Here is a 21,695-nt window from a genome sequence, read left to right on the forward strand (position 1 = left end):
CAGGAGTACCAGGGAAGCTGGTGGGGTGGAGCCTGCCCAGGCGCTGGCAGGACCCCACATCAGGTCAAGGGCTAGGAAGATGAGACCCAGCACCTCCTGGCACCGAGGACCACGGTACCAGAGTCACAGGGCACTCTACCCCACTACCAGTCCTGGGGGATTTGCTATCTCACCTCGAAGGTGGGTGAAGCCTTGAAGGTGGTCTCAGGGGAGCCGCGGGCAGCCCCGTGCTCGGCTCTTGGCTGCAGCTTCATGGCCGGTCGGTGCTGGGGGGTGCCGGACTCGGGGAACTCTTCCAGTGGGCTCAGGTACTCCTCGTCTGATGTGATGGGGCTGGCCTGGCCGACGGCGGGGGGCAAGCTCCCATGCCGCTCCACAGCGGGTGCTAGCACAGGAGAGGCTGGATAAGGAGCTGGCAGAAATCGGAGCCGGACAGGCGGGTTGGGGCACCCCTTTCCCCTACCCGGCATTACAGGGGTGGACACGCACCCCGCGGCACATCCCGGCTCGGCAAGGGCCGGCAGCGAAGGGGTGCGTGGCCGCGCCGGGGGAGGGGGTGAGCGGCAAGCACGCCGCGGGATGATAAGGGCACGCGATATTCCGCAAGGCGACAGCAGGGCTCAAGTGGCTCTTACGCAGCAGCCCGCGCTCCCATCCTTAAGCCGCCCGGATTCCCGGGATGGCTGTCCCTGCCCGGGCCGGCACGGCTGAAGGTGACATTGGCAGCTGCGCTCCCCCCTGCAGCCCGCCCGCCCGCCGGTCCGCGCCATCGGGGGCCGGACTGGGGGACTCGCGGGGTGCGGGATACGGGGGCCTGCGGGGGACGGGATGGAGAGCGGTGACCGGCACAGGGGACTGACAGAGCCCAGTCCCCACCATGGGGGTGCCGGCCCCCTCCGGCCGGCCGCCGGAGCGCTCTCAGCTCCCTGCCCCGCGCCGGGAGTGGCGGGCGCCCTTCCCGGTACCGGGCAAGGGCTGTGTCCCCGCTCCTCCGTGATACCCGCGGGCAGCTTCCAGCGGAGAGCTGGGAGCCTGAGCCCGACTTCCCCCTGTCCGCACCCCCCGCCCCCGAAGCACCCCGCACTCACCGGGGCCACGGCGGCCCCGCGAGCCGACCCGCGCCACGCCGCCGAACCGCCCTCGCTCGGTGCCCGCGGCGCCGCCGGTGCCGGGCGCTCCAGCCCGCAGCGCCGTCGGCCCGCTGAGCCCTCCCCGCCCCAGCGCCGGCCGGCCCCCGGGGCTGGGCCAGCAGCTGGGGGAGGGCCCGCGGCGGGCCGGGGTCTGCCGGAGCCCCTCCCGGCCCCCAGCGCTGTGCCCCGCTGTGCCCTGCCCGGCCGCGGCTGCCCCTGGGTGTCCTGTCCCGCCTAACCACGGAGCGGGGGAGTTTTGGGTTCTTCCAGCCCTAGGGGCGGCTCTGAGCCTCTGCCTGCCGCCCAGAAACACTCTCTTGGAATGGAGTTTGGGGCTGCAGCGGACTGGGTATCCCCATGGTCAGCGCCGGGGAGGTTCTCCCTGCTAGCAGCTCGGTGGGCAGGGTGTCCCCACAGGTGATGGTTTGTGGGGCGGGGGTCTCCCCGCGGCCAGCGGAGTGGAGCGCAGGGATATACCCACAATCTGCGGGGTGAGGAGCAGGCTGGGATATCCCCACGGTGCACATGCTGGAGGTAGGAATACCCACAGGGTCTGCAGGCTGAGGGCAGGGGTACCCACATGGTCTGCGCGTTGTAGAACAGACTGATGTACCCCCATGTCTAGCGAGACACGGGGCAGGTGTGGGGGCCGGACACTGGGCTGCTTGCTGGGCGCCAGGGGATGCTCACAGCCTAACCCCGCTCCCCCCACGGTAGGATCCTTCCATGGCTGCCGGGAGCACGTCAGCTGCTTTGGTTTAGACCGAGCCTTGTAGGGTAAGGAAGCCGGTTTCTTCCCAGTGACAGCAGCGGCAGAGCTGGCAGCCAGCCTGCCGCGGCGCCAGCCCTCGCTCCCTCCCTGTCTGCCTCCCTCCTTGCCTCCCTCCTTGCGTCCCGGCGTCCCTCCAGCCGCGGTACTCACCGGGCCGCACGCTGAGGATGGCGCTGCAGCAGGTGGCCCCCACCTCGTTGGCCGCGGTGACAGTGTAGAGCCCGGCGTCCGCCACCCGGGCGCTACGCACCAGCAGCGTGTGGCGCTCGCCCTCCGCCTTGATGGGGCGCGTCGCGCTGCTCCGCAGCGGCACCCCGTCCTTCCTCCAGGACACTGCCGGCAGAGGCGGGGGTCACGCGTGGGCAGGACAGCCCGAGCTTTCCCGGGGCCCGCGCAGGGGCCCGGGGAGGCCAGGCGCTCCTTTGCCAGGCCTGAGGACCCATTTGCTACGGGAAGTAGCCCCGGGATCCCACGGCCCTCTGACGGAGAGACCGTGGCTGGTCCCTATCTGCTTCCTGACATCCTCCTGCCCTCCAGTGGAGGCTGGAATAGGGAATTAAAGCGGCTTGGCTTCTGCCTGGCTTTGGCGACTGGCACCGGTCCTGGATGCCCAGCTGCCCCCGCGCACTTCCTGGATACAGCGTGCCCGGAGGCCATCAGCCCTAAGCTTCTGGCCCCGGGAAACCACCTGAGCTGCCTCAACAGCAGCCCAGAGCACTGGAGAATCATAGAATGGTTTGAGTTGGAAGACACCCTGATGATCATCTAGTCCCAACACGACCCCCTTTCCCCCCCCCCCCCGGCATGGGCAGGGGCGCCACCCACTAGATCAGGTTGCATCACCGTCCCTGCCCGCGCAGCGCTCAGCAGCCCTTCTCCCACTTTCCCAACAGCCCTGCCCAGCACTGGGGGACAGCAGGCACCCTGTCCTCTGCCCTCTGTCCTGGCAGGCGGTGCCCAAGCACTTCACTCCTGTCTGAGGGGAGGAAGGGCAGAAGGAGTGCTCCCAGGATGGGCACATCACCTGCCCTGAGATACCCAGCTCAGCCCGGGTGTCCCACTCACGCCTCACAGGTGGGACATGGACATGCAGAGAGTCCCTCTGCCACGCCCGTGCCCCTGACACCCCGCTCCAGGGCAGCTCACCTTCTGGCTGGGGGTTGGCCGTGACAATGCACTTGAGCAGCACCTCTGCCCCCACGACAACGGCCATGTCCTGGATGGGGATCTCAAAGATGGGGGCTTCCAGGGGGTCTTCACCCGCTGAGACATAGGAGTCGTCTGAGGACTCTGCACAGGGAGAGACGGGCCCCGTGGCTGTCAGCAGGGTGAAGTGGGTGGGTGCTGTGCCATGCGGGGCTGCATGCAGGCAGAGCATGGGTCTCCCAACCCACTGCTCAACCCTCTCTGGGGCGTTAGCAGGTTCTTGGGCCATGCAGTGGATGGAATGGATGCATCAGGATCCACCATGGCACAAAGCAGGCAGTGGGGACAAGACAGGGGACCGGGAAGGGGCAGGAAGCGTACAGCTTTTTGTACATCCCCCATAGGGCAAAAGAAATGAGGTGACAGTGGGGTGTGGAAGAAGGAGGGTCATTTAGCTGCTGCACCCCCTGCCCTGAACTTCCCCCAATCCCTTATGGGATGGTGGCTGCTGCACCCCAATACATCAGCAAGCACCTCCCAGCTCCCTCCCCTCTCATGGCCCCAGCACACAGACAAAAGTCCTGGGGCTGTGCCAGGAGCCTCAGACATGTGGGCCTGACACTTCTCTGGCTAGAGTAGAGCCTAAAAGCTGCCAGCCCAGGTATAGTCTGATCTAACTGCTGCAGGCTGGGGTGGGCAGGACACCTCTCGCCCAGCCAAGCCACCTTCCCCTGGGGAAGCTTGGGCTGCATGCCCTGCCTGGACCACTGAGCGTGGCCCATACAGGACGAGTTGCAGTGGGTCCCCTGTGCCCTAGACCACAATTCAGCGTGCTGTATCTTTCCTGTGCCAAACAAGGGGTATGGAGAAGATAGCAAGCGTTGTAACGTCAAGGCCCAGCAAACTGGCAGCCAGGCTGGTCTGTCTTATGACACTGCTTGGTGCCAACTACCCCAGCCTCCAGAGTCTCGTCCCTCCACCCCTGGGCTCACCACACCTCAGGGGCAGGATGGAGGTCCCCCAACCCACCCAGGGGCTGGCCAGGCCAGCTCTGTGCCTGCAGGAGGGCAGAAAGCCATGCCCATACCTAGCTCTGGAGAGGTGGGCCTGGCTCGGCGTCCCTTCCCCTTGCTCCGTGTGCTCCTGCCTTCTTGAGCCATCCGGCCACTCTCTTTCTTCTCTGACACTTTCGTCTGCCTTCTCTCCACCTCCCTGCCCACACCGTGCTGTCCTGCCCAGCTTCGTTCCAGACGAGCTTCCTGCTCCATCCCCGGCTTTGCCCAAGGCAGGAACCGCACTTCTGTGGGCGTCTCTGGCCGCCGGTACAGTCCGTGGGGCACGGCCAGCCGGGCAGCCAGAGCCTCGTTCAGTGCCCCAGGGCCACGGGCAGGGCCTCCATCGGGGTACAGACTGCCTTCGGCGGGGCCCGCCTGCGAGAGGGCCACCCTTCCGTGAGGGCTGGCTTGTGCCAACGGCCACTGCTCCTTCTTCTTCACTTCCCCAACGCCTTCTTGCTGCAGGCCCTTCCTGGCACCCGCATCCTCCACTGAGCTGGGCTGTCCAGCCGCCCCACCCCCCCCCACCGGGGCTCTCTTCCCGCGCTGCCCCCCTGGCAGCGGCTCCCCATCAGGTCCCACCAAGGCCACGCTGGAAAGTGCCAGGTGCTGGATGACGTGTGTGCTCTCTGCCGGCGGGCAGCTCTTGGGCGGCAGTGCCTTGCGTCCGCCGGCGCCCTGAGAGGAAGAGGTGCGGGGGGTGCGGGGGGCACGGGGTGCGGGGGGCTCGCTGGCCGCTGCGGGTGAGGGTGCCGGGGGCGGCCCGGCTTTGCAGAGCTCCTGGGAGCGCCGCAGCTGCTGCTTGGAGACCGTCCGCTTGATGCGGCTCAGCTCCTCCGCAAACTTGTGCTCGATGGCGTAGACGCGGTTGGCGAACTTGCCCCTCTCGTCGAAGGAGGCGGCTTTCTGCCGGAAGGCCAGGCGCCGGCCCGCGGCCGTGCTGCCCGGCTCCCAGCGGCCGCCCTCCCGCAGGTCCTCCCGCGAGCCGCCCGGAGTGCTGGCGCGGCGCGGGCCGCTGCCGGGCTGCTCCAAGGAGCGCGTCTTGCGCAGCGGCAGGTTGGGGCGCGCGGGAAAGGGACTGTCCTGCTCCAGGCTCCTCTGCCGCTCCTCAAAGTACTGCAGCCGTTCAAAGATCCTGGAGCCAGCACGCACCAGCTTGGGCGATGCCCGGACGGAGATGCGGCCGGAGGCGTCGCTCATGGGTGTCTGCGGGCGGGAGTCCTGTGTGCTTCCCTGTGAGTACCCAGAGGACTTGGGCTTCTTGATCTTCTCCTCGTACTCCTCAGGAACGATGTCCTGGTACTCTACCGGCACCGAGGACTTCTTGCGGGGGGTCACGGGTGTGAAGGAGGGGACGCCAGGGCCACGGGCAGCGGCCTGGGATGCGGCAACAGCGGGCGGCTGCAGACATGTGCCAGCGCGAGGAGATGGCGAGCGGACGATGGGTGGCTTGGCAGTCAGTGGCAGAGCAGCGGGGGATCTTGGGGCCTCTGCACCAGGCTTTGGAGAGACAGGGGCTCTGTGGAGGTCATCTCTCCGGTAGCCTCCCTGGGGGATGCTGCTGCAAGGGCAGAGACAGAGGAGCATGGCTTAGAGACCACCCTTCTACCTGCTTGGCTGCATCCCAGCTTCCAGCTTGCACCACAGTGCCCAGTGGGGCATGGCAAAAGGGTCAAACAGTCAGGGCAGCCTGGGGAGACTCAAGGGGTCCCAGCAACGGCATCTGGTCACCTCCAGACCACTGGGAGCTGGCTGGGTTTTGTGAGAGTCCTGGGCTGCTGGGACCCCTTGCCCAGGGGTACTCATATGGAGCTGCAGGGTGATGCTGGGTTACCCAGTCAGTCCCCTCCCCAGGGCCACCATGCAGACAGGACCAGGGGATGGGGGTGTGCCCCAGTTTGCTGGGGTGTCCTGGTGTGCTGAGGCAGTGCAGCCTGGCCAGAAGGGGCCCCCAAGGCTGCAAGCCCTGCCTGTGCACATGCTGCTGTGGGCACATCTTCCTATCCCACTGCCCCCAGAGGGGCTCAGCAAGCGCAGAGTGGAAATCATAAGGTGGAGATGAGGTTCTGGTGGAAGAAGCAGCCTTAAACAAAAAAAAAGAGCAAGATGGAGGTCAAAGGAGCAGGCTTGCAGGTATGGGAACCAAAGGCAGTAGGGAGGGACGGGGGCTCTGAGCACATCAGCAGGATCTGGGGAGGCAGCACCCCTGCACCATGGGCAGACACTTGCCTGTGTGTGTCCCAGGCTACTGTGCACCTCCAGGTCCCCACACTGTGGGCTGCACCCCACCATGGTGGGGTGGAAGAGGAAAATGCCAGTGGTACAATCTGCAGGTGGGGTACTGCAGCTCAAGCAGTGGCACGGGCGATACACCCAGCCTCAACCTGGCCACAGCAGAAAGGGACCCCACTCTACATCACCCCCAGGCTGCGTTGCTCCCACCTTCTCACCAAGAACAGGCTGCCTACTGCTCAGAGTCCCCACTCCTCATCGGGGAAGGTGAAGGCAAAGAAAGCCCAGGTGGAAGGAAGGAGATGGCCGCAGGGGTTGGAAGGAGATGGCCCCAGCGCGATGTCCCCTCCGTGCGCTCCCCCTGGCTACTTACACGTGGAGCGAGAGCGCCCGTCCTCGGTACAGGCTGAAGGCGCTGCCGTAGGGGTCGCTGGCCACCGACAGGCTATCCTCTGACCCCCAGCTCGTGCCCACCAGATTAGCCCGTGATGCCCGCACCAGCGGCTCCACGCCCAGGTGCCGGACCTCGGCGCCACGCGGGGCCGGCGTGTTTGCTTGCCTTGGGGTTCCCTGCGGCTGCGGCCAGGCAGCGGGACGGAGGTAGGGTCCCCGTGCAGAGAGGCTGGCATCCGTCTCCTTCTCCACCACGGTCTGCTGGCTGCCTGACCAGCTGGAGCGCTCCTCTGCCTGGGACAGGGCCAGCACCGAGGTCGGCGTTGTGTTCATGGAGGCGTCCACGAGGGTGTCAGACCCACCTGAGAGAAGAGGGATGAGCCAAGAATGGGTGCCTGTGGGACAAGCTCAGCATCCTGCTCAGAGAGGGCTGAACCACTGTGGGGTGTCCCACAGGGTCCTGAGCAGCACCCTGCTGCCTCAAGCCCTCCCCGCTTTGTATGGGTGGATCACAGCTCCCTCTCCATGGACACCCCCAAAGCCTGGCCAGCAGAGGCCTTGTGGGGAGTCATGGCCAGCAGCCAGTGTCAGGGCTCAGTGCCAGCCAGGTGTCCCTGCTCACCCGTGGGGGTGCTGAAGGCCGTGTCATCCTGGAGATCACTGCGCTGTGTCACCTGGGGGTCGCCGGATTCATCCTCACCTGTCTCCGAGTCTGGGGTGGGAGGGGAGAGTAGGGAGTGAGGGTACAGACAGACAGCAAACCGCACTGGTACTGCCTGTTGCAGACCCATTGGCTCCAGGAGCACAACAGCAGTGCCCAGGCAGCTCCAGGGCAGGAGGCATGACTGTGACCTGCAGGGACAAGCTGCCAGGAGGGAAAGGCAGGACTAGGAGTGGGAAAGCCCAGCAGGGCAAGGGCAGGCAGGAACAGTGTTAGATGACGGGAGAAAGGGAGGCAGTGCCAGCAGTGGGAACACAGCTGGCAGAGGTGGCACGGGGACAAAAAAGCAGAGCAAGGGGACAGTAGAAGTGACAGAGCAGGGTGGCAGGCTGGGGCACAGGGTCCACTATGGAGACAGTGATGGCATTGGAAAGGCGTCTTCCTACCGTAGCTTTGTTTCCTGCAGGAGCGGAAAACTTCGCTTCCATAGGGGCAGCAAGAGAGAGAGAGACATCAACACCCGGTTATCGGCCCGGCCTGCGGAGACGCGGGGGCAGCCGGGGGCCCTTGTCCCCAGCACTTCCCCACCATGTCTCCACTCTGCACCACAGCCACTGCACAGCACTCCAGCGCGGCACACAGACCCTCTCCTCACACACCGTCCCACCTGTGAGTGCACAGCACCATTCCCTCCCCGTGCCACAGCCACATCCTGCCCAGCAGGACAGCCACCCCCTATCCCTGGAGCTGCTGGCCTCACCGCTGCAGTATCCACACATCCATCCCTCTGTGCCTGCAGGGCATCTCGGCCTGCAGCTGGACCCTCCCAGTCTGTGCCCCAGCTGGGCACTCCTGGGGGTGCTGGAGCACACGGACACGTGTCCATGTGCACGCAGCCTCCCCCTGGCATGTACAAATCCACCCCCTGCCCCACCAGTGCAAGTGCTGTACAACACAGCTGTGCTCCACAGCACAACTGCAGTTGATAAAGCCAAATTTCTCAGGGCAGGGCATCACTAAGAGCTGCCCCCCACCGGGCAGGATGTGGCAAGGCCATTTCAGTATCACCCTAATGTCCCATTCCAGGAAAAATAGTGCCATGCTTCCAGGGAAGAACTCTCTTTCCTCCTTGCTGCTGCCTAAGTCCTCCCAAGCTGCAGCAACAGCCCCTGTGGTGAGAAACATGTCCCCAGCCCCACCACTGCTCCTCTCCATTGCACTCTCAAGGTGTGTGGGGAGCCACACTGCTTCCCCCCACTCCAAGCCACCCCTCTGCAGCCCAGCACACGACCAACTGCTTCATGCACTGCTAGTGCATCAGATTCCCAATCCTTGCCGCAACAGTCCGGCAACGCCTGAGCAAGTAGAGCTGCAGGGCCAGGAGCAGACCAGCTGCATGGGGGACACTGTGAGCTCCTGCCTGACTGGGACCCTATTTTGTGGCTGGCAAGATGCAATCCAGCCCTGCCCAGCCTCTGCTTGCAGCATGGCGGTGGGCCCCATCCTGGCACACTGGGGGCAGCGGGGGCAGTCGGGTCCTGGTAACTCAACGCACCATGCGTGAAGCGCCCGAAGCGCCGCGAGTGGCCGGTCTTCTGCAAAGGAAAAGAGAACAGAGCATTACCCGTGGCATGGTGATAGGTACCTGCCATGCACTCACACTGCTGCCACACCACACCTCGCACTCGCACACACACACGCACACGCAGCCCCCATCCCAGCACACGCAGCACCGCTCACACCCACAACCTCTCACACGCACTCTGGCACGACAAATGTCACCCCACTCACGGCCTCCCACAGGCAGGGCACACCTGGCAGCGCTCACATGCACCCCCGCTGCACACCCACGGGCCCCACAGCACACGCCCCCGCGCACACACAGAGATGGATGGCTGTAGGTGGGCACGTGCGGCGCATGCCCAGCCACGCACGCTCACACACCTGAGCGCACACGCGCCGCACACGGGGTGCCCTCGGTGATGCCACTGTGCACCCCAGCCCTGTGCTCCAGCCCAAGCCCGAGAGTGACAGTGGGGCACCCCAGATGCCCCAGAATTGCTGCCTGCAGCTGGCATAGCCTGCACCGAAGTCTTTGCCTGGGCTGCTGCCCAAGCGCTCTGCAGCCCCTTCAAAGCCACCCAGCCAGCATGGGGATTTGGCCAGCAAAATGTCTTCCAGGCACTGGCCCAGACTCCGCCATGGCCACTGTCCCAGCACGGGACAGCATCCTTCTTCCCCTGCCAAGGCCGTGCCAGTTGAAGAGAGGCTGCCTGGCAGCAGGGCACCAGCCTGTCGGTGCAGGGCTGGAGGCACAGGGGCTGTGCTCGCCCATGCCGCCTGCGCGGGCAGGTGGGAACCGAGCACGGGCTGGAAGCACCAGGAGCTCCCTGCCAACTTGGCTGCCCTCTGTGCTGCAGCCCAGGCCTGGGCACCTGCGTGCCTGGGAAGGGACCAGCTGAGGGCAGCCTGTCTGCCAGACCCAGTGTGCACTGACGCCATATCCCAGGAAAGCAGAGGGACGGGGTGATCTCCAAGGCAGGCAGGAGTGGGAATGTGGAGTGCAGACAGGCAGGGTTGGGCTGCCAGGACTGAGCATCCTTCCCAGTCAGTCTGGGTGACAGGGTCTCCCCAGGACACTGATGGCCCATGCCCTGTCTTGGCAGTGGGGAGCCCAGGGCTGGACACCCGACTGTCTCAAAGCCCTTTGCTCCACCAGCCCCTCCTGCCCCACCATCCCTCCAGCCCCAAAGCAGGTCAGGGACAGCCAGACCCCAGGGACAGCCAGCCACCAGGGATGGACAGCCAAGCATGGCAAGCAGCTAGTTGCCCTTGAAGGGCAGCAGGCTCATTTCACAATCCCCAAAGCTGCTGCCGCTGCTGTGGCAGACCCTGCACATGGGCAGCACTCGGGTTCCCACCAACCCCCTGCCTGCATGCAGCGCTGGCCAGAGGGCAGCGGCTGCACGAGACACATTTGTATTCAGGCTGAGCCAGGCTTCACCTCCCCTTCTCGGCTGACTCTGCTGGTTCTGGCTGGCTGCCCATCTTCCAGGCCAGGGAAAGATGAGTGATTAACTGCACCATCGGCGGATAATTCCCCCATTAAAAAATGAAAATGCAATTGAGTGCCATTATCGGGTACTCCTGTGGCTTCCCCAGGGACGGGCGCCATCGGCTCCCCATCAAATATGGTGAGTGTACCCAGAGAGCTGGGCTGCATTGCCCAGAGCTACAGAGGGGCTGAGCCCCCTCCCCTTCACCTCTCAACAGGTCCCTACAGGATCAGGGCACCCTGAGGGATCAGGGCACCTTGCAGGATCAGGGCACCCCACAGACTGGACCCACCTCAAGCACAGCATCCACCTGCAGCCCACTAGGGAGCAAGGGCTGGGTGATGCAGGATCAGCCCCAGGCCAGGAGATAGAAAGGGGGCAGGAGCAGCTCAGGGCTTGGTGTGGGATCAGAGTCTGCACGAAGGGGACAGACAGGGAGTGGGGGTAATCCTCCTGCTTGGGATTTCATTTGCATGTTGGGAAAAGGGGTGGAGGAGCCCCAGGAGCACACTCTGTGCCACCCAGCCTGGAGCAGAGAGAAGAGCTGGCTGGGATCCACGCCCAGCTTCGGCCCTGCACTACGAGGCAGCTGGGTGAGACCCGGAGGTGTTTCCTTCCCCTGTGCCAGGCATGGATCCACCTGCCCAGGCTGGAGTCCTGTGCTGGCCCAGGCATGGGGCATCCCTCACCATGGCCATGGGGCCTACAGGGAGTCGAGGATCTCCTGGGACCGTGGAGTTTGCCATCACCTAGCACGTGGAACCCAGCACCACATGGCACTGCTGCCTATTGTGTGAGACAGGCAGACAGGGAGCAGGGATGAGGTGGGGAGGCAGTGAGTAACTTGTCTGGTGCAGAGAGACAGAGCTGTGGCTGTTCTGATACTCCTCCCGTGCTCAGCCAGCGCTGCAGGACCCTGCCCTGCCACACGGGCAAGCCCCTGGACTTGCTGCCCCCAAATGCAGAAGGAGCAGCCAGACTGTGCAAACCACTCTGCCCCAGAGGGACCCTCAGCACCTGCTCTCCCTGGGGACCCGTGTCCCATCGTGCATCTCCCACCCCTAGGAAGGTGCGGCGCGTGTCAGCCCCTTCCCAGTCCCCTCTGGGCCACCAGGCAGAGTGACAGTGGAGATGCTGTGCGTCCGCATCGGGCTGGCGTGCCCCGGGGAATTGGGGGCGGGGGGCTTCCTGGAAGTGTGCTCCCCATCCTCCACGCCCCGCGGAGGCCAAGTGACGTCCTTGTTGCTTGCTCGGCAGCGGAGCGAGCGGCGGGCCCGCGAAGGAGCCGTGCCTGTGCCAGGCATGCTCCTGACGCGGAGGGGATGACGCATGCAAAGCCTCCTCTCGGCTCCGTGACCACCGCCGGCGGGGCTGGCGAGCCATGCAGCAGCCTCCATTTGCTCCAGAGGGCACAGAGGGAGCAGAGGGGCGTGCGGAGAGCCCCGGCGGGCGCCTGGCCCGGGTGTTGGCCCGGCAGGCGCTGAGCCCCTGCCCTCTGCCCCTCCTGCCCGGGCCGGCGAGGCAGGCAAGCAGCCGGCAGCTCTGCAAGCGGGGCTGAAGCTGGCGCTGTGCAAAGCCCTGGGGAGCCCCGGGGGGCAGCGGAAGGGCTGGAGGGACACTCCCATTCCCGTCCTTTTTCGCATCCCAATTCCCGTCTCCATCAGCATCCATTCCCATCCCCAGCCGCTCTCGGCGCTGCCCCCTTCTCCCGGCACCCGCCCGCACGGCAGCCTGGAGCCCTTACCTGGAAACGCTTCTTCACCCAGATCTTCTTCATGCTTCTGCAGAGCCCTGCCGGCCCGGTGACACGGACTCAGGCCCGGCAGGACGGCAGCCCGCTCCCGGCGGGGTCCCCGCTGTCAGCACGCCGCGGCAGCAAGCGATGCTCCGAGCATCCTTCACCGCCGGCAGCCGGGAGCGGCGGAGGGAGAGGAAGGGGCTCGCCAGGTTGGGCTCTCGGGAGGGCTGGAGCTGTGAGCATGAAGCATCACTGGAGTGCTCCTCCCTCCATCCTTCCCCCGCCTGCCTCCGCCTCCGCCTCCCCGCCAGCCCTGGCACACAGTGACAGCGGTGGGGGACAGGCAGGGCACAGGTGGTGGGGGGCGAGGGCCACCGTCGTAGGGGAGGGAGGGGGCGTGTCTGAGGCGGGTACGTGGTTTCTCCACCTCTGGTTTTGTCTGCACGGCAGGCAGGGGTCCGAGCCCCCTGCCAGGCGGTGCAGCTGTACCACTGTCCCCTGTCACCTGTCCATCCTGCCCCACTGCCCAGGATAGGGGTTGCACTCCTCTCTCAGGACACAGCTCCCCCACTACAGCCCCCGCATGCAGACCAACTGGGATGGAACCAACACAGCACAGCAGCACCCTGTGTGCTGTCCCCAAAGTGCTCTCAAACAGGGCAGACTCAGTGCCACAGCTGCCACAAGCCTGCACCCAGCAGCAGGTTTGCAGTGTGCCATGGCACTGCCCAGCCAGGATACAGGCTCACCACCACTCTGCCAGCCTCTGCTCAGTGCCCCACATCCCCCAGGCATCAGTAATGCAGAAGGATCCCCTTGCCAAGACATGGGTGTGGGTCACAGCACAACTGTACATGGACAGGAGCTAATATGGGCACAGTGCTTCACATCAATCCCCCTGGCAAACCCACAGCCTCCAGTCTCAGTGCTGCTGCCAAGAGAAACCTTGCACCCTGCCCCCCAGGTGGCTCAGGACCCACATGGGTGTGCAGGGCTGGGCTGCTCAGCCCTGTTGTAGCATCGCTGCTTTGCGGCTGAAGGGGAGACAAGCTGCAGCTGGGAAGGTAGGCTGCTGTCCCTGTCCACGTGGCATGACACACATGAGACCTCCCTTCCTGCTGGGGTGAGGACCCACAGCACAGCTCAGAGCAGGACTCTGTGCCAGGACCCAGCTGTGATGGGGCTCCTGGGATGTGGGCAGAAGCTGTGGGTGGCAGTCCCCACGGAGGCTGGCCAGGGACATTAGAACCTGTAAGTGCTCCTTGGGTGCTGGCACGACCCTGGCACAACCCTGGCACACCTTCCCCAGCTGACCATCCTGAGCCCTGCTGCCTGTCCCAGTTTTCTAGGTGATGCTACAAATAAGCCAGAGGGGCAGTCCCAGCCTCACAGTCCCAGCAGATCCTGTCTTGCATGCCAAGCCCCTCACAGCTCTTGGTGCCTCATAGCTCGATACCTTGCCTCATCAACTCACCAAGCCCTGCAGCATTCACCAGCCCCCTTTCCAGGCCCTTGGAGAGGCTGCCAAGGTCCTTGCCTCACCTCTGTTTGAGCTGCCCCTTCCCACTGCAGAGCATCCATGGGGACGCTGCTGGAGGCCTCCCCACCCAGTGCGTGTCCCCACGCTGCTCACCTGTCCCCTGGGGAGCCAGCTGCTCCACGAGGAGCTGCTCACAGGCATCACGCTCCCCATGGTGCCTGGCAGCTCTGGGAGCTTTTCTCTGCTTCCCCTCCCAGCTCATGACTCCAAACGTGAGGCTTTTCATGGCTCCATAATAAGTTGCAAATTACCCAGTACAAAAGGAGCTGTTTATACAACATTTCTGTCAGTCCCACAATCCGAGTGATGCTGCGGGGTTTCCGTGGAGACCCTGCACGTCAGACAAGTCCTACAAATGCTACAGCTGGCATTAAGGGAATCTCCTGTCAGAGACAGAGGTCTCTGCTGCCCCCCACCAGCCCTGGCTGGGGACACAAATGGGTACCCTTGAGGCAGAGCTAGGTAAAGAGCTGAGCTGTGGGGCTCGTGTGTGTCAGGGCACCTGCACCCAGGGCTATCCTGCCAGGTACTCTCACCCTATCTGTGCATGCCTGTGGTCCTGCTGCAGACACATAGCCTGTGCATTCTTGTCACACTCAAGTGGGAATAAAATACTCATCAGGGATGCTGGGAAGAAGCACCAAGGCTTGGATGTGTCACACAGTGGTGCCAGGGCGAGGGTGCTGTCACCAAAGCACCTACAAGGACACCCTAGGTCTGGCCCCAGGAGGACCCCCTTTTTCCAGCCAAAACACAGTCACTTGTATATCCTCCACCTATCCTACATCTGCTGCCCATTGGTCACAGCTCCTGGCTGGCAGGGCACACAGCTCTTTCCAGCAACTGTGACTCTGTGGCCATCCCTCAGCAAAGGCTTCAGGAGCGACTCTGGGCTGTCCTAGAGATGCCAAACCTCTGGGAATAGCTGGATCACCTCCAAGAGGCTGTGCCTATTGCAGGCACCAAAAGTCACTGCAGAAGGTGTCCCACGGGAGGTGATGGTCACCTGCAGCTAGGGCTGCCCTTCTGCCCTGCCCCAGCCCAGAGGCAGCCCTGACAATGCCCTGCTCCTCTGCAGGTCAGGGACCCAGGACAGAGAATGGCAGCCAGCGCAGTGTGGCATGGACAAGAAGCAGACCTGGAGCAGATGGCCCCACTGCCACCCAGCTCCATCTTTGCCTGCTGGACACACATCAGCCCCAGGCAAAGCAGGCAGCAAACACTCGCTCAAACTGCAGCATTAATCCCACCGTTCCAGGAACCACAGCCTCCACACCTTGCTGGCCTCCCGACTGCCCTGCACAGGTCCTGACCAGTCCCACAGCTCTGGCCTGGCACCAGCCCCCTGCCCTGGTCCCAGGCAGCAGCCCCTTGTCTCAGTGCTTGAATAATTGATGGCGGTGTGTGCATGCAGCGTCGCGAGTAGGAGGAGGTCTGGCCATGAATCTTTCATGCGTTTGCACCTCCTGGAGCTGTTGGGGATGGTCTGCAGGAGGTGGGGATGTGCTTGGAGCCTGGGTAGGTGGGCACCTTCCGTATTTCTGTCCCCAGGGAAAATAAATACAGCAGTGGAATGTCCCTTGTCACCCGGCAGGGCAGTGCCACAGAATCCCTGTGAGCCTGTGGAGGAGCAGTGCTGCGCTGTCCCCCCTCTCCAAGGAGCTGGGACATCCCGGTGCCCTCTCCAGCTTTGCCTCCCTTTGCTGCCACAAGAAGGATGCCTGAGCACACAGCGCTCACTGCAGGCAGAGAACGCAGGGATGCAAAGCAGCAATGTGACCTTGGCTCTGGGTGTCTGGACACAGAGCGGGATGGCACAAGGCATTCCATCCCTGGCCTGCCAGCCTCTGGCATACCCCCCAGCTGGGAGAGGGGCTGCATGCTGTGGGGGAAAGCAGGCAAAAGTGCAGGCAGCAGGGTGGAAGCAACCAGCCCCTTCCAGCAACCTGGTGTCAGGAGGCAGGAAGGGCAATGGGAGTGATGGCAGCCCTGGAAGGAGGAAGAGGCTGCTGTCCCCTCCTGCAGTCGCGAATATTGGTTCTATATTTACCCGACTGCAGGCCTGGGTTTCGGCCTCTTGCCTGTAACACAAGCCCTGCAGGCTGCCAGAATCCGAGGGGATGGCACATTCCTCAGCAAAAATAACCCTCCAGCAGCAGGCGAGAGGGCAGGGGTGGAGGTGACTGACTGGACAGCTGCACCCAGCACCCCGCTCACCACCGGGGGCAGACGCTCTGACAGACCCGGGGACGGGAATCTGGCACACGTGGGCACCGCACCAGACCCCTGCCCAGGTGGATGGGGGCAGAGGTGGGAGCCACTCTGGGGCAGCTGGCATTAAACACAGGCACGGCGCTGCAAACTGTGGGACTAAAATTAGGCACTGAGATAAATGGCCAGAGATGCTGAGCCACCAGGGACACTGTCAGCACAGCCGTCCCCAGTGGGCTCCATTGCCACTGCCATGCACCATCAGCTGAAAAATTATGCCAACTTCCCCCCACTGTAACTCCTCGCACAGGAAGGGTTTGTGCGGGGCCATCACACACAGGAAGCCTCTGCCCCCTTTCCTGCCCTAAATCCAGGCAGGTTCAGGCTGTTTCCTGGACAGAGGGAAGCCTCCAAGACAGTTTGATTGCTGAGTGCAGGTGGAGGCAAATGGAGCAAAGCCCTGCACTGGGAACCCAAGATGGACACATCCAACCTTGAAATGAGAGGCAGCCTGGGTGGGGAGGATCAGGCAGTGCTGGCACAGTGAACGAGGGCTGGGCTCTAAAAGGAGATTAGCTCGGGTTCTTTAGAGGTGATTTAATCCAGTTTGCAGGGAAAAAATTCAGGAGATGCAGCTGAGAGGTGATAAAGGCTTTAGCAAGTCCAGCAGCAATGGAGCATTGGTAGGGGCCAGGGCTGTCTGGAAGGATCTGGAGGCTCCCTGAGTGAACCTGGGCAGCCCCTGGAGGGGCCTGGTGCTGGTGTGAGAAGGGTCAATGCACTCTGCCTGCACCTGTGGAGCTGGGGCACTAGGGAGAGCCTGCAGCAGGACAGGGCAGTGCAGTGGGGCATGGGGGGACAGCGTGGGACAGTGGGGACAGTGTGTCCCTGTAGCACTTGCACCAGCCTGGCCAGCCCCACACATGCTCTCCCCACTCCCCTCAGTGAGCACTGACGCACTCAGGGAACCTGGGAGAAGAGCAGGAGAAATCATTAGTGGGGTGGAGCGACAGATTCAGGGCAAGAGATTAGAGAAGCTAAATCGGGCTTGTGTGAGCAAGGGGGACTGCTGAGCTGGCGCAGGAGGAGCTCCCCAGGTTGAGTGCAGAGACACCAGCATGGAGCCTCCCCAGGCCACCAGCAGGGATCTGAGCCACCCTGGGGAGTGCCCGTGCTGGCCCCACAGAGATCTTCAGCCTGGCAGTGCACCAGGGAGAAAAGGGGCTCTGTGCCCACCAGAGACCACTACCAGAGAGGGGCAGATGGAGCCAGGACACCACAAGACCTCCAGACACACAGAACCAGGACCCCAAGTCCAGAGAAAGAGCTGGTCTTGCCGATGGAGCAAGGGCATTCCAATACCTCCAGACACAGGGGCCTGGGATGCCAAGTCCAGAGAAAGACTTTGTCCTGCCTGGAGACCCTGCACCCATCCCTCTTGCCCTGGAAGTGGCTGATGACCTAGCTCAGAGCGCCCCAGGGAACAAGGATGGGGTGTCCCTTCCCAGTACAAGGATGGCAGAGCTATGAGTGGAACTTCCGTGATCCCTGGAGACCTGTCCAGCCCTGCCAGGATGTGGCACTCTCAAAGACAGCTCTGTGCCACCACAGTGACAAAGCCACACCAGGGGCTGTCCTGCTCCTCGCTCAACCCAGTGCCCCAGAGGCTGCACAGCTCCAGAGGTGTCTCTGGCCCGGGGATGCCTTTTTGGGAGGCTGTTTGCTCTATGGTGGTGCATCCATGGCCAAGAGCCTGCTGGGAGGAGTGCCCAAGGCAGGGTGACATTCACACTGCAGGTTAGGCAATCCTGGCTGCTCAGTCCCTCCCTCAGCTGCCCCAGAAAGGCGGTGGTGAGGGCTGGCTGCTGGGAATTGGGAGCAGAGAAGAGTGCGTCAGCACAACGGGAACGGGCACCTGGGGAAATCAGACTGTGCTGCTGCTGGGCAGCACCAGTGGGGCCCGGACTGGTGTGGCCACAGAGAGGTGCAGCTGCACACCAGAGCATGGAAACAGGGTGACCCAGCTGCTGTCTGCCCAGGACAGGCTGCCCCTCCCCAGGGCAGTGCATGTGTCCCATTCTGCACACACTTCACCCCACACCCAACTGCACCAAAGGTGCACGGTCCCCAAGGGACCACTGTGTGATGCACAGTGACTCCACACAGGCTCACTGCAGGGCAGAACCCCTGCTGCACACTCCTCTGCTCCTCCTGCTACCCCACCTGACCTGCACATAACCTTCCTCCATCCTCCAAACACCACTTCTCCAGACTCCTGGCTCAGTGCTCCCCTTCAGCATTGTGAAGGCTCCTCCTGACCTGCCACAGTCACCCAGCCCCCTGCTCAGAGTGCAGCGTCTCTGGGGTGCCTCCTGTGCTGCAGAGTCCCAGGGCAGCTCCTTCCCTGGAGCCTCAGGGCTCAGTGCTGCTTCCCTCACTCCCATCCTCGCTGTCCCATGCAGACAGCACATCTCACTTCAGAGCAGCGCCACCCGCCTCCACACCCCCCAACACACAGGCCTTCAGTGTCCTAGGGAGGGGGCATCCATCCTCCACGAGGAAGAATTTGTTCACCAAAAGGGCTGTCAAGTACTGGAACAGAATGACCAGGGAAGTGGCGGAGTCACCATCACTGGATATTTGGAAAACATGTAAATGCGGCACTGAGGGACATGGTTTAACAGTAGGCTTAGCAGTGCTGGGTTAAGCGTTGGATTGATCATCTTAGAGGTCTTTTCCAACATAAATAACCATGACTGCATGACTCCACGGCGATGAGGCAGAGGGGGCTGAGCCGCAAACCTGCAGGATGAAGCAAGGGCAGCAGTGCCCATGCACTCCCTCTCTGACTGCTACACCCAGGGTGACGGTGATGAGCGGAGGGGCTGCCACTGGGATGAGCAAATGCTTGTTAATTTGCCTTGGCTGATTAACTACCCGGTCTCGCACATCGAAGGGCCACAGGCTCCACCTACTTGTCAGCCCCACCTCTCACATTAGGCTCCTCCGCCTCCTAGCCCCATTGGCGTTCCAGTTCACCCAGTGCATTTCCAATGGTAAAGCTGTTATGGTGAGCCTACGGGAGTTCTGCCCGTGGGCAGCTGGTGGAGGGTGCTGACCACCAGTACCATGAGCTCAATCCCCATCTCTCTCTCTCTTCTCTCTCTTTTCTCTCTCTTTTCTCTCTCTTTTCTCTCTCTCTCTCCTCCTGCCCCGAGCAGGCTTGGCATCACATGCTCCCAACACCTCTGTGCCCAGTCCTGGCACCCAGCCTGGCCTGGCAGTGGGTACTGCAGCCACATGCTCGCTCCAGGCTGGAGAGCCACCCCAGCCGGCAGCAGGGTGGGCACAGCAAAGCCCAGCAGCCCTGTCTGGCCCCAGGGCATGCACTGCAGCAAGAGCCTGCAAACGCTGCTGCCACGCTCAGCAAACCTGTGCCGAGGTCTGTGCCAGCACTGGTGCCGTGCTGGTGGCCCCGTCACCCTTACCTTCCATGTCAATGATGGCCAGCACAGCGCTGGTCATGGCCTCTCCCTGCTCATTCTCAGCGACGCACGTGTACACACCGGCATCCTCCTTCTTGCTGTCCCGGATCCAGAGGGTGCCATACTCCTCCCCACCCTGGGCCAGCTGCTCCTCGTTTCGGTACCAGCGGAGGCTGGGCCGGGGGTTGCCCACCACCGCCACTCGCAGCCGGATGTCACAGCCGGTGCCGATCGCTGCATTCTTCAGTTTCCTCACAAAGCTCGGCGCTGCCAGGCGAGCTGAGCCCTCCTGGGCCGGCCCCGGCTCCGCTGTGACCTTGGCGCGCTTCGGGGGGATGCCGGGGCTCGGCGGGGCTGCCCGGGGCTCCCCAGCAGCCCTGGCCGTGCCGCTGCGTCCCTGCGCCCGGTGCATGGTCTGCAGCTCCCCCAGCACCACCCTCCACCCGTGTCACCCCAAACCCGCACGTTGTGCCCTTCCTCTCCCCCTGCCTGCAGTCTGGGGGCGCTGGGTGCCTGACTGGGGCGCTGGGGCAGTGGCGACCCCCCAGTCCGAATGCCCTCCGGTGCGGTGCCTCCCCCCACAGGCTGCAGCCCCAGAGGTCGCAGCACTGTGGGCAAGCGAGGGACTATATTTAGGCTGGGACTCGGGTTCCTGCTCGCCCAGCCGCCCCTCACCAAGCGGCGCTCACACCCCGCGCTCTGCTGCAGCCCCGCGCCCGCCCAGCGCCTCGGCACCTGCTCCTCGCCGGCCCGCTGAGTCCCGCGGGTGCTGCCCGCTCGCTGCGCCGTCCCCGTGCTGGGGCCGTGGCGTCCCCCCCCTCACCCGGCCCGTCCCGCAGCCCCCGGCGAGCTGCGCTCCCTCTGCCCCCTCTCCTGAAGTGGCAGCTGCCTCTGATATGTCACATTCCTTGGCTGGGCTCCCCCTCTCTGCGCCTGCTGCCCCGTCCCTGCAGCCCAGCTCCACTTGCAAAGATAGAAAAGGGCCAGCACCTTTCCATATTAGCTGAGAGGCTCGGGGGGGACCCAGCCTTCCTCCCCCGCTTCCCCTTCTCCGGCAGTGTCATTGGATCGGGGCAGAGAGGGACCCTGACGGCATGTGGAGGGAAAGGACACCGTCATGCTTCCTGCAACGCCAGACCCGGGGCAGGAGCCAGCCCTTCAGGGCCCCTTAGCTCCGTTCCCAGCAGGCAGCAGAGCTGGGGCTCCCAGCATCCCTGACCACCACAATCCTCCCTGCCCGGAAGGCTGCAAACACAGCAGGACTCCGTTTCTCTCACGGGCCCCTGCCTCTGGCCCGGGCAGTGTGGCTCCTGCCAGGCCTGCTGGAGCTGCTCGGCCTTGGGGCATCCTGTGGGAGCTACCACACGGCGAGCAGTCAGGCACGGTCTGTGCCAGGTGCTGCCAGGCCATCCCTGGGCATGGCAGGGCTTCCCCATCTCCTGGAACCACGGCAGCCTCGGCACCTGGCTCCAGCCGCCGCGCCAGGGGCTGTAAATCTGTGTGAGCAGGAGGCCAGCCGCCCGACACCGTGCTTCCCAGCTGCAGGCCAGCCCCGGCGGCTCTGGCACAGCCCACTGCCACCAGCTCAAGGGTGCCAGCATCAGTGGAGCATCACTGGCAAGGAGGAAATCCCAGGATTTCCCAGCTGGGATGGCTGGGGCACAATGGAGTGGGATGCCTTGCTAGACCCACAGCCTGGCTGCAGAGTGGCTGAGCCAGCCCCAGAAGGGGCCTGGGGGCCTCTTCCCTGCCCTACAGGCAAAGGAATGTTTGTCCTCAGCCTGCCCCAGGGGCTGAACTCCTGCACAGCCTGAGCCAGCCTGGGCCGGCAGGGAGGGAGGTGTCATCGCAAGCCAAGGCAACCTGGGGACTGTCCACGATGTCACAGGGCCACCTGCTGGAGATATCCCTTGAGATCCAACACCTCCCAGCTGGGGTTTGCTATGCTGGCCTCTCCATCAGGGACACCCCCGACCACTCCCCACTGCTGGCAGTAGCACATGCCTTGTCCCCAAAGCATTACCCCGTGCCAAGCCCGCTGCTCCCCTGGCATCTGCTGCTGGCAAAGTTTTGTGGACCCTCCAACCTCTCCCAGGGCAGAGCAATCCTGAATTGCTGTCCCACATGGGATGCTCAGCTCTGGGCTCCACTACAGCATCCCCCATTGCTGGGATGAAGGAGCTGAAGCCAAGATGCCCACAACCTGAGCACAGGGAGAGGGGTAAGTGTGTTGGGACAAGAGAGCATATGATGCTGGCAGGCTGAGGCTGCAGGCA

The 21,695-nt window shown here is 63.7% G+C and overlaps 1 protein-coding gene across 1 annotated transcript in view; it reads right to left on the bottom strand.

Annotated features, from left to right (window-relative positions):
* SPEG (striated muscle enriched protein kinase) overlaps nucleotides 1-19,831 on the bottom strand; it is a 37,457-nt gene extending 17,626 nt beyond the window's left edge. Inside the window, 7 exon segments of the mRNA XM_030952538.1 lie at nucleotides 174-385; nucleotides 2,053-2,235; nucleotides 3,049-3,192; nucleotides 4,136-5,664; nucleotides 6,709-7,090; nucleotides 7,351-7,440; nucleotides 19,423-19,831. Of these exon segments, the coding sequence (XP_030808398.1) occupies nucleotides 174-385; nucleotides 2,053-2,235; nucleotides 3,049-3,192; nucleotides 4,136-5,664; nucleotides 6,709-7,090; nucleotides 7,351-7,440; nucleotides 19,423-19,831 (2,949 nt within the window).
* Nucleotides 19,832-21,695: the final 1,864 nt, after the last annotated feature.

This window comes from Camarhynchus parvulus, chromosome 7 (genome assembly GCF_901933205.1).
Source record: "Camarhynchus parvulus chromosome 7, STF_HiC, whole genome shotgun sequence".
Lineage (NCBI taxonomy): Eukaryota > Metazoa > Chordata > Aves > Passeriformes > Thraupidae > Camarhynchus > Camarhynchus parvulus.